Source organism: Eublepharis macularius, chromosome 10, assembly GCF_028583425.1.
Source record: "Eublepharis macularius isolate TG4126 chromosome 10, MPM_Emac_v1.0, whole genome shotgun sequence".
In the NCBI taxonomy this organism is placed as follows: Eukaryota; Metazoa; Chordata; class Lepidosauria; order Squamata; family Eublepharidae; genus Eublepharis; species Eublepharis macularius.
Genome location: NC_072799.1, coordinates 5,801,651 through 5,814,290, shown reverse-complemented (window position 1 = coordinate 5,814,290; position 12,640 = coordinate 5,801,651). Strand labels below are relative to the sequence as shown.

Sequence of the window (12,640 nt, the reverse complement as noted above, 5' to 3'; positions counted from 1 at the left end):
GGTGCAAAAGAGTCACAGATACCGGCTGGCTAGTACCTGGGAAGTCACTAGGAATGAGTAACACAAATGCCCTCCCATGCTATTTTGTAGATTTCTGCATGAAACTTCAAATGTTACAGGCATTTACACCATTTCTCAAGTCAGTCCCATGATGTACATGTTTCTTCAAAACATTCTCATCGGCATAAAAGATGTTAATAAATGAGTTTTCATGAAACTTATTCTCAATGTTTCATTAAATACCAGTTGGGTGGGGGGACTACAGTGGTCCAGGCAATGGTCACCTCTAGGTTAGACTACTGTAACGCGCTCTACGCTGGGCTTCCCTTGAACTTGATCCAGCGATTACAACTGGTCCAAAATGCAGCTGTGCGTGTCATCACCAGAGTGCCTTCTAATGCACACGTTACGCCAGCTGCATTGGTTACCGGCAGGGATTTTTTTCTGGGAAAAGAGGTGGCAGAACTCTCAAGAGGAAAATGAGGAAGAAACACATGGGATTCTTTGAAATCATATTATTTTCAAGCACTGTTGCAGAGTATTTTCAAGAGATGCGGGAACTCCGTTCCCACGCATTCCCCCTGAAAAAAACCCTTGGTTACCGGTGGAGTACCGGATCAGATTCAAAGTTTTGGTATTAACCTATAAAGCCCTATGTGGACTGGGACCGGCATATCTGCGGGACCATCTCTCCCTATATGAGCTCCAGAGGATGCTTCGATCCAGCGACAAACAGCTGTTAATGGTCCCTGGCCCCAGGGAGGCCCGCCTAGCATCGACCAGGGCCAGGGCCTTTTCGGACCTGGTTCCAACCTGGTGGAACGCTCTGTCTAAAGAGACCGGGGCCCGGCCAGATTTGTTATCCTTCCGCCGGGCCTGCAAGACGGAGCTGTTCCGCCAGGCATATGGTTTGACGCTGGTTGGGCCTCCCCACCAGCCGACTGGAGGAAAACATACCCCCCAACCCACCCAGCCTGTTAAATACTTTGGAGATGGTGGGGTGGTGGTGATTGGAGAAGTCTGCTGCCGTGTGTTTTAAATATTTATGTGGTTTTATTGGATTTAAAGTTATATGTATTTTAAATTACTATACCGATTGTAATCCGCCCTGAGCCTGCTGATGCGGGGAGGGCAGAATATAAATTGAACTGAGTAAATAAATAAGTAAGTAAATAAATAAATAAAATATTAAAACAGATAGGCATGTTTTTTTCTCATAATAAGACTCCATTTTAGTAACATTTTGCTAATCATATTTTGTTAAATAACTCCAACCAATATTTAAAGACATTAGAGCTCGATTACGTTATAAGTAGCAAGCGGTTTATAGTGAGGTTAGCTTATTAGGGGAGGGGGATGCAAAGGGATTAGGAGGGGGTGGGGGAGGACGGACAACTGTGAATCAGCTACCGACGATTCCAGGGGTTCGGTACTGGATATGCCATTGCTCTGGCAGTGTTATTATCCTTGGCAGAAGCTCTGGTTAAATATCTCGTCTTTCCACTTTACGCTTTTCCTCAGTTCATTGTCTAGGGCTACGCCTCACTTTCCCTTCACACAATGCTTCTATTCATGTAAACTGTTGGCTTGGCAACTCCCCCCTCTCCAAAAAAACCCCCTAAAAGTGAATGAATAACCTTTAATGGATACCAAGTCCACCGGAGCGCTCAGACAGGTGGTGCCTTGCCCGAGGCTGGTATGCGTGTAAAGAATTCTAGCCGAGAAGAAGAATATGGAAAGAAAGTTGGCTACTGCAGGCGAGTAAACCACTTGCGGATCTTTGCCCTGCCTTGTTTTTGCTGACCAGACTTTCTTGATCCTGGGTATGTTGCTATAGCGATGTGACACAGGCATTCAAGAGAGACTGCTGCCATCACCTGGACAAGTCATGGATTGCCCTTTTGGGAGAACCAGTTTACCTTAAGTTCATAAATCCCTTTTAAAAAATATTTATTTTACTTCACTTATTCTCTGCCTTCCTCCCCAATGGGAAGCCAGAGCAGCTTACATCGTTCGCCTCGCCTCCATTTTATCTCAACAACGGTCCTGCAAGGTTGGTTAGTCTGAGCATATGTGACAGGCCTGAGGTTACCCATCGAGCTTCCATGGCACAGAGGGGGTTTGAACCTGGTTCCTCCATATCCTAGTCCAGGGGTGGCCAAACTTGCTTAATGTAAGAGCCACATAGAATAAATGTCAGATGTTTGAGAGCTGCAAGACATGAAACATTGAAGTGACTTCAGAGGAGGTGGGTTTAGGGGAGCGTCCTGAAAGTGACATCACAGAAAGGGGTGGGGTTTTGGTGCAGTATGCTGGAAGTGACATCATTGGAAGGGGTGGTGCTTGGGAAGAGCCATCACCTGACCTTTGACTCGGAAGTGAGATCACAGAAGTCACATCACATCCTTGCTAGGCTTCACCCCTAGATATTTTCTGAGTCAGACCTGGCAACCCCAATATTTTTATTGAAAATATGAAAGACATGGAAAAAACAGAAGGAAGGAAAGAAGGAAAAAAGGAAAAGAGAGGGAAAGACATGGAAAGAAAGGAGGAAAGAGAGGGAGGGAAATAAATGAGACTAAAATAAAATGTATGGCCATGGTGATACTGAGACACCTCTGGGAGCTGCGCAATATGTCTAGAAGCGCCACGTATGGCTCCTGAGCATATGGCCACCTGTCCTAGTCTATCACTAGGATAAAGTGTTGCCAGTACACCCCCCTGGCTCTACAGTTGCCAGTCTCCTGGCAATGGCTGGAGATCTGGAATTACACCTGGTCTCCCAGTGACAAAAATCAGTTCCTCCGGAGAAAATGGGTGACTTGGAAGTTGAATTATATGGCATGATATCCAGCCGAGGACCCTCCTCTCCCCAAACCCCGCCCTCCCTAGGATCCATCCCCCAAATCTCCAGGAATTTCCCAACATTTCCCGATGGCAACCCTAAGTCTGGCTCTCATAGTGGTTTGGAGACCGTTCCCAGATGTGTCTCACAAGGAGCTGCTGAGATGATTTTTAAAGCTCTGAACCCTGCTATGGGACAGGCCACGTTGGTGGCTTTAGCAAATGATCTCCATTTGAACTGGTTGCTCTTCTGGAATTTCTCAGCAGCCTTTAATACCGTGGGTCATGTCATCCCGGAGGCGTTTGGAGACAGAAGCAGGGATGAATGGATATGCTTTGGACTGGTTTAAATCAGTCCTTATGGACAGGACTCGGAGGGTTGCTATTGGAGACCAGTTGTCATCTGCGTGGGTCATGTCTCGTGGAGGTCTACAGGGCGCAGTTTTATCCCCTCTGCTATTCAATCGCTGTGCAAAGCCTTTAGAAGAAATCACCTTCGTCCTAATCCCTTTATAAAAATATCCTCCTGAGCATTTGTTTTGCACATTCTGTGATAGAAATGTGCCGCCTTCCTGCTCTTCAGGCATTCCGCAAGACAGGAGCTACCACAGAGAATGTTTATGTACAGGCTTTTGCTGAGATTTTGCATATTCAGGGTGGAGCCCTCAGAAGACTTTGATCAGGTGAGTGACACTCGTTCCGTGGAACATAGAAGGAGAGGTGGTCCTACACGTATGTAGGTCCAAGGCCATGAAAGGCTTTGCAGGTGATGACCAGTAACTTAAATGGACACCAGTACCCAATGGAGTGACAACAGAATGGGTGCAATATGCATGTTCTGCCGAGCTCACCATAGCATGCATGCGTGCATGCACACAGCCACAGAGACATGGTTCCCCGCCGCTGCCCTATCAAGTGGTGGCAGGCAACAAAGATCAATGGAGAGCAGTTGTCCACTAAAGTGGGCAACCTGGCCACTTTAGGTTGAGACAGGGAATGGTGTGAGCCACTGTGTTGTGTGCTAAAGCAAGAAAAATTAAGATCATGCACCAAGAAAACCAGAATCCTGTGTCTTGTGTCCGTCAGAACGATGGAGCTCACTTTTGCTATTAAATTTCTGCGATTTCAACCTCTCCGTTCTGTTGCCATGACTGCTCGGAGTTCTGAGCGGGACAAAGAGAATTTGAGAAGCAACCACACAGCTGAAGGAGTGGTTGAACTGACCCTGAGGTTATGGTCCTATAGAGCAAAGGAGCAGAAAGTTTGGACTAATTACTTGCGTGACGCTTGTAGATGTGTGCAGAGCCCTACTGGATCCCACCAATGAACTTTCACAAACAGTCAACTTCTAGCTGTATAAATGTTTGCTTTACAGAGCTTTCAAAAATGCACCTCTGCTTTTGTAGCATATTTCTCCTGGCTTTCTGCAAACGATGCAAAACAGAATTATTCAAAAAGGCTTTTCACTCAGATAGGAGGGTTGTATTGTAGGGAGGAGGTCTCAGATGCTTCAGTAGGGACCATAGACTTCACCACCATGTTGCCTTACATACTATCTCTTGCATTAAGTATGTGCTTCTATGCGCTACCTGTGCTTCATGTGGTCTAATGTCAGCCCTAGAATTGCTTATGTTCTGTTTCAGCATTTCTTCAACTCTTTATTGGATTCTTGCTAATGCAATGTCTTTGTAAACTTGCATCTGTTTACCCTATGGCATTGTTTATGGAAATGTCCTCGATATTGACTGTACTAATCTTGCACTGTGTAATCCGGCTTGAGTTGCAGTGAGAATGGCGGACTAGAAATGAAATAAATAAATAGGTAAATAAATTCCAAGCCTTGAAATCCATGCCACAGCACTGAAACGTGATTGTTTTGAAATTCAAATATAACAGTGTGCATACAAACTTCAAATGCTGCGCGCAAACAAAGGAGAAACAAAACTGCTCCAAAGAGCAGAATGGTTGTGTGCGTCAGTCCTCCCTTGGGACACAATTGGTGAAAAAGATAGCCCTGTCATTTGTACTCTCATGGTGAGTAAACCGCCAACCTCAGCCCAAATCCCTTGCACCCTTGAAAATCTGAACCAGCACAAAAATGGCTGAAAAAGGGCCTCCATAGTGATGCTCTAGGAATTTCCCCATGTCTTTATAGTCTTTGCTATAGAGATTACAGCTAATTCCTAGAAGGGCAAGAATTGGGTCCAGTAGCACCTTATAGACCAACTAGATTTCCAAGGTATGAGCTTTTGAGAGTCAGAGCTCTCCATCTGACAGAGAGAGCTCTGATTCTCAAAAGCTCATACCTTGGTCTTTAAGGTGCTACTGGACCGGATTCTTGCTCTTCTACTACAGACCAACATGGCTACTCACCTGAAACCATCTTCAAGGAAATTCCTACAACGTCACCCAGAAGTGATGACACATCCCCAAATTCCACCCTCTCCTGGCACCATTCTCAAAATCTTCTGGCATTTACTGAAGCAGTGCTGGCATCCCTAGTTAGGGGATGTGAATTCCTCCTGCTTTTGACTCGCCATAAATTGCAGTACTGCAGCCCAAGCTCTGCTCCCGACCTGAGTTCGATCCTGGTGGAAGCTGGGCTCAGGTAGCCGGCTGAAGGCTGACTCAGCCTTCCATCCTTCCGAGGTCGGTAAAATGAGTACCCAGTTTCCTGGGGGTAAAGTGTAGATGACTGGGGAAGGCAATGGCAAACCACCTCGTAAAAAGTCTGCCAAGAAAACATCATAATGCGATGTTCACCCATGGGTCAGTAATGACTTGGTGCTTGCACAGGGGACTACCTTTACCTATTATACAAATCAGAAGCAAGTTCACCTAAAGGGGTGCAATCCTCAGACCCAAGCCCACTAAGACACACCTGTATGAACTTGTTTCAATTTTAAGCAGACCCTCGCCCACAAACCAAAAGAAGAAGCTGAGTTTGAACAGTTTACCACGAGAAAGGCAGGAGTGTCCCATTTTTATAATGTGGAAATAAGAGAGTGACGATGTATACCTCTCTGAATTAAATATCTCTATTAAAAGGCAGCACCGGTTGAGAACAAAAACTACAATTAGATTATTTTGAGCTCCCAAACCATATGTAGAACACAGAGATCAAACACCAGTGGAAGAAGTGACACCCTTGAAGTTTTCAGAGCGTGAATTCAAAGCATGCCTGTGTTAAGAGTTCTCTTTGGTGGCACCCTGAAGTGCCCTTTATAACTGTTCTCCCAGGTGCATGGAAGAGGCTTACTCATGAGTAGTTACCACATGGCTGGGTGCTGCATCTCAATGTCTTATCCACATGGAAGAAGTCCTTCTGTCAAGATGACCCATGCGAAAGCAGATGTGTGCCCTGAGACATCAGAGTGGACAGATATAGTCTATGAATAAGTATCAATGGCCAAATAAACTGTTTATGTACATAACAGACCAATAGCTGAATTTTGGGGGAAATGGAAGGATTTCTTTGACTGCTTAGGCCAGTGGTAACTCAGTATAAAGATAAGAGGATAAAACACAAGGAAATGACTAATCAAAATAGTTGCTATTAAAGTTTATACAGGGCTTTTTTTCTGGGAAAAGAGGTGGTGGAACTCAGTGGGTTGCCCTTGTTGAAAATGGTCACATGGCTGGTGGCCCCGCCCCCTGATCTCCAGACCGAGGGGAGTTGAAATTGCCCTCCGCGCCGAGCGGCGCGGAGGGCAATCTAAACTCCCCCGTCTGGAGATCAGGGGGCGGGGCCACCAGCCATGTGACCATTTTCAAGAGGTTCCAGAACTCCGTTCCACCGTGTTCCAGCTGAAAAAAAGCCCCGAGTTTATATAACTATAAGTAATCAAGGAGAGGGAAGGAGAGCTATTATACAATTAAGTTCTGTTATTAAAAAAATATTTGAATGTATTTTTCTATCACTTTAATCCAATTTCAAATGTAGTGCTGAAGTTGTAAACCAATCCTAAATCTCCTGATTGCATAAATTAGTATAAGTCTAAAATTAATCTCAATGTACCGTTTGTTTCTTTTTATGCATTTTCTATTGTTATATCTTGTCTTTTTAAATAAAATTTCTATACGTAAAAAAAAATGATGACAATATGCGATTACATGCCTGGGCAAGTCAGAGGTTCTTCTAGCCACGTAAGAACTATTCACGAATAAGTGGGTCCAATATGATTGAGAGAACCTTTAAAGGGTACCTCAGCATCAAGGTTAGGGCCATGTTCGAATAGACGCTTCCCCTGTGCTAATCAAGTGAGTGGAAGTGGCACAGCGCAGAACCACAACCCGCTGTGTGTGCAACCTGTATCCATTTCAAAGAGAATGATTATTCAGATCTCGAGGCTGGAGAGGATGGCTCTCTTCCAGGGAGTCAATGCTGGGGTATTTACTCAAAGATAACGGCAGGTATTAATGTTAGAGCCTAAGAGCCGAAACAGATGAGACACCTGATGCGTGGAGGACACGCGTCGGTTTCACGCAAGGTTCCACAGGAAGTGTAGCGAAAAAGAACCTCAGCCAGGGAGAAGAGAGAATTCCTCTTCTCCCTAGCAGAGGTTATTTCTGTAGTCGTCTTGTCTAGTCTGCTCGGTTCCTTCTCGCCATCGCCAACTTGCTCCCCTAAAAGCACTCCACAGCCAGAGGGAGCCAAGCACACTGGCGACAACGAGAGGGAGCTCGGCTCCTGCTGGCTGCAGAGTGCTTTTAAGGGAGCAAGAGGAGCTGGCAGTGGCGAGAAGGAGCCAAGAGGACTAGATGAGACACCTAGAGAAAAAAACCTCTGCCAAGGAGAAGAGAGATTCTCTCCTTCTTCTCCCTGGCAGAGGTTCTTTCTCATTACACTTCCCGTGGAATCTTGCAGGAAACCAATGTGTGTCCTCCATGCGTCAGGCATCTCCGTTTTGGCTCTCAGGCTATGGGCCTCAGCCACACAATGCAGGTACCTTAAAGAGAGCTACCTCTCCCCTCCATCTATGTCATCCTGAATTCCTTTCTGGAAGAAAAGAAGGGTATAATAAAAATGGGGTAGGCCTAATTGGGTGGAAACAAAATGTGCCATTCAATGCTGCCGTTTGCCGTGGCCATTCTGCATTCATTTTGTGGTCCCAGTATTTATGTATCTTGGGTCTGGGACCAGCCCACCTCTCCTGCCATCTTAGAAAAGCTTGTCCCCTGTTTACTAAGTTATTTGCTAAGAAAATCGTGTGAACCGCTGCTGGGGTGTGTGCATGAGTCAAAGGAGGTTTAGACTGGCTAGGAGAATAGAAAGGAGCAGAATGAATTTTAATCATGGAATATAAGGCCGTTTTCACACTGCTTACTGGCCACAGAACATCGTGCCAAGCTCCTGGAACGACAGCGTCTTCCTGGCGCGATTTCGCTCGGAAGACACTGTCGTTCCAGGAGCTTGGAGCGATGTTCCGTGGCCGGTAAGCAGTGTGAAAACGGCCTAAATGAGGTGCTGTGACAGGGGCTCATAACTCCTGTCCCAAAGTAGAAAGCCCTTTCAGCAGGTTCAGGAAGATGCTGCCAGAGAGAAATGCCTTAGCCACAAGACTTTTTCAAAGCGTCCTTTATATTATATCCATTAGAAATTGTTTAAAAATGGCGAATGCTTCCTTGCAACTTAAAAAAAAAAACCCAAATGTTTTAGAGAGCTATAAAACATGTGGAGACTTCACTGGGTTTTTCATCACAGTTTATTTTCCCAAAACCGAGAAGCTGGCTTTCTTAGGCCGCTCCCTTAGCTATAGCTCTGGCCTCGGGCTGAAGGTTGATGAGAGAATTGCTCTGCTGAGCCAGCTCCGTAATGGAGACACGGCCCCTCCGGCGAATGAACTCGGCCACCGCTGTCATCTCCTCTGGCGAGATGTAGATGAACTTGCCACGGTCATCTATAACACCTATAATACCAGACCAAATGGGATTAAACTTTAGACTCTGCAGATAACGGTTTTAATTAGCTAACTAGGCCTTCTAACTGGTCTCCCTAAAGTCTGGGAGAGTTTACCAAATATAAATTCCTGGATTGCAATCTTTAATTGATTAACTGACACCGTTAGGGTGGTACAAGTGATTTCAAAAGTCCACCAATTAATTAGCGGGGCTGTTACTTGGCAGATTTCTCCAGCTCACTCTATCAGTGTGGGTCAGGATACTTTCTGGGATGAGTGTATCTACAGAACATCACTTACAAGCAGGAAGAGAGCTAATGAACTCCAAAGATAAACGAATTAAGAGTCAAACTAAACCTGCAGCAGAATCACGAGTCAGCCTATCCCAGACGGAAGAGGAAACTTGTCTGAATGCTCCTCGGAGTTTAAAAAAAATCAAAACCCATGCCCGAGAAACCAGACAAGCGGATTTCCTGGGCACATGGCAGTTTGATGGGAAAAGCAGAGCAAACATGATTGCCTTCATTCGGAATATGAACTATACAGTCCCTTTTAAAAAAACCTGAACCATGCGATTCTGCTACACATATCTATTAGCTATAAGGAATGTAAACTACAATATTTCTTGAAAGTTGGTTAACCCAGATGGGCAAATATCCACAGACATGCTCATAGGGGAGGCCAAGAAATGAAGCTCTTCTGAAGAACAGAACTCTGCTGGATTGGCTGAAGGTCCACCAAAACTAGCACCCTGCTTCTCAACACGGGCCAGATGCCTCTGGGAAGTTCATAAACAGGACATTTAATTATTCATTTACTTCATTCCTAGTACAGCTTTCTTGCAGAGACTCTTGAAGGCATAAAGGATCGAGCTCTCCTTGCTGTCTGACTACCAGCTACTGATGTCCGGAGCATAATTTGCTTCCTTTCCAACCCGCCGTCTGTTTCCGGGGCAAAAGGACCAGTTGTCCTAATTAGAGATAGGCACGAACTGAAATATGGACCAAAATGAAGCATGAACCAGGCCGGTTCATGGTTCGCGAACCACGGTTTGTCAGATCCCATTTTCTGACGAACCGCCATGAACTTTTAGGCTGGTTCGTTTGGTTCGTTTTTTGGTTCATGACTGAAGACAGCCAGGTGCCAATCAATCAGTTTCCTAGGCAACAGGGGATGGACTTCCTGCAGACCTTCTGCTGACCTGGAAGTGACCTTCTGCTGGCCCGGATGTGACATTTTCCTGACCCAGATGTGATGTTTTTACGAACCAAACAAACCGGATCGTGAACCAGGGGCAGTTTCATGGAAGTCTGTGGTTCATGGTTTGTGAAATTTAACAAACCACAAACCACATGGTTCGGTTTTTTTCCGGTCCATGCCCATCTCTAGTCCTAATCAACCGTTTTGGTCACCATATCAGTACCACAAAGGCAAAGTACCACCAGGTGCCCTCTTTCTTCCCATTGCCTTCCACCTCGCTTTTACTGTTTCACTCTCCATGTCCGGTCCATCTCTTCTACCCCTTCAGAAGCTTGTAACTCTGATCAGCCAAAAGCCAACACATTTGAGTCTTCTCAAAAGCAGCTCTTTACGTTTCCATTTATTTTGAATCAATTTGCAACTTTTTTAAAAACACAAATAGCTGAAATCTCACCACCTCAGGGCTGCAAGCTGGAAGAGCAGCTGCCTAAAACTGAACATGAAATCAACAGAAAATGTTCAGGTGTGCAACTACTGTGAGACAGACATCTGCTTCCATCTAAACCAGACAAACAAACTCCGTAATGTTTTCACTGGTACCTGTTAGTGTTCCATCTGCCATCAGGTCCTGTACTCTATTAATTGCTTCCTGTTAAGAGAAAAAAATCCAGTAAGCAGCACGTCTTGCAGGTTCACCAGAACGTTTTCAGAAAACACATGCATTTCCGAAGAGGCTTGTCAAGTGTCCATTTGAGGAGCGGGCGGACTATCCTGCGGGTCTCTCGCCTGGTCTGCTCCACTTCTGCCATCTTAATCAGATCTACTGTACCTGCCCCACACAAGTTTGTGACTGAAATTGTGGGGTAAGAGCCGCATCTTGGAGGGTCCTTGTGGATTGTGTTTATTGTTTTTATACTTTATTTTATAATATTGTATTGTTTTATGGATTGTTATATTTATTGATATTTATGATACTGTGACCCGCCCTTAGCCCACTTGGGGGAAGGGTGGGATATAAATCTAATTAATAAATAAACAAATTAAGGGACATTAAGAACATACTAAAGGTCAGCCGAGATCCTATGCCAGAAATAGTAGAGTCCAGTAGCACCATTAAGACTAACCAACTTATTTGTAGCATAAGCTTTCGAGAACCATAGCTCTCTTCATCAGATGCATCGTTAGCTTTTGAGAACCACAGCTCTCTTCATCAGATGCATCGTCAGCTTTTGAGAACCACAGCTCTCTCAGATGCATCTGACGAAGAGAGCTGTGGTTCTCGAAAGCTGACAATGCATCTGACGAGGAGAGCTGTGGTTCTCAAAAGCTAACGATGCATCTGACAAAGAGCTGTGGGTCTCGAAAGCTGACGATGCATCTGATGAAGAGAGCTGTGGGTCTTGAAAGCTTATGCTACAAATAAGTTGGTTGGTCTTAAAGGTGCTACTGGACTCTACTATTTTGCAACTACAGACTAACACAGCTAACTCCTCTGGATCTATGCCAGAAATGTTTTTCAATGGGTATCTGGGATTCCATGTATTGAATGGGGAACCTTGGGAGCCACCAGTTAACTAACCAGACATCTTTAAGTGCAGCCAAAAGAGCGTGACACCAGCCCGACATCAGCAGGCAGTACGGGGACTCTAGATGAGACAGGCCCGACATAAAAGACACTGGCTTGGATCCTAAGAACAAGTTCCATGGGCACTAGTCACCACCACCAAGTAAGTTTCCCCTTGTGCCAGCACTTCTGTTTGCATGAGTCTTGATGAAAATCACTGATCTCCAAATGGAAGTGACAGAGCAAGAGCAAGCTCTGTGGCAGAGAATATCTAGCCTGCATGCAGACATGGAACTTGTTCGTAGGATCCAAGCTTAGGAGCCCAACTGTCTGCTTTTGCCTGTTGCCTGCTTTCCAGCTTGCCACTTCCGTATCACCTATGATCTAGTCCTACTGAAGACGCCGGGGACTGAACCCGGGACCTTCTGCATGCAAAGCAGGTACAGAGCCATGGCCCCACCATTGCCAGATGTGCTGGTATCCAAGGGCGGGAGAGATGTCCAGTTGTCTGCCCACGTCACTGGCTGTTGCTGACAGGAAATGCACAGGACGCCGTGACACAGTGCCATGTTCAAACACGTGGCTTAGAGTGCAGAAGTGAAGGACTCAAAACACAGCCGTTTTCAGTGGCGTCCCCATGTTGCCTACAACGTGTGCAATTCTGCCATAGTCTCTCATGCAAACATATACCTGCGTCCTTAATCCCAGGTGAGAAGCCAGGTCTTCCAAAAGAACCACTTTCATGCTCTGTAGAAAGAGATAAGAAACGGGCTAACCAAAATGAAGATTTTTGTGGGGCTGAAACACCCTGACTTGTCTGTTTTAATTATCAGTGTAACTGCTGATCCCAAGTGTGCACTGGTGTGCCTGCAGGGGGCTTCTCAAATCTGCTGTAAACGGGCATTTATATTCACACCACCTAGAAACCCAACAGCTTTTGGGAAGGAAACTGTTTAAACCCGGGGGGAAGAACATATGCTGGGAAAGGCCCCAAGTCAAACTGTACTTCAGCCACCAACTTACCAGATGTTTTCCATTAAGGCCATCCTCTCTCTCCTTCACTCTCACAACTGCAATATGGGGATAATCATACCAGGCCTGCCTTACAGGGCTGGTGTGAGGATCACTGAGA

At 45.5% G+C, this 12,640-nt stretch overlaps 1 protein-coding gene across 2 annotated transcripts in view; it reads right to left on the bottom strand.

The window, feature by feature from the left end:
* Positions 1 to 8,531: 8,531 nt before the first annotated feature.
* The window catches only part of DDRGK1 (DDRGK domain containing 1), a 39,556-nt gene continuing 35,447 nt past the window's right edge, over positions 8,532 to 12,640 (bottom strand). For both annotated transcript variants that reach the window (XM_054990539.1, XM_054990538.1), the window contains exons 7-9: positions 12,199 to 12,255; positions 10,545 to 10,593; positions 8,532 to 8,753 (exon numbers count right to left, since the gene is read on the bottom strand). In XM_054990539.1, the coding sequence (XP_054846514.1) occupies positions 8,581 to 8,753; positions 10,545 to 10,593; positions 12,199 to 12,255 (279 nt within the window). In that variant the 3' untranslated portion in view covers positions 8,532 to 8,580. The remainder of the gene's footprint in view (positions 8,754 to 10,544; positions 10,594 to 12,198; positions 12,256 to 12,640) is intronic.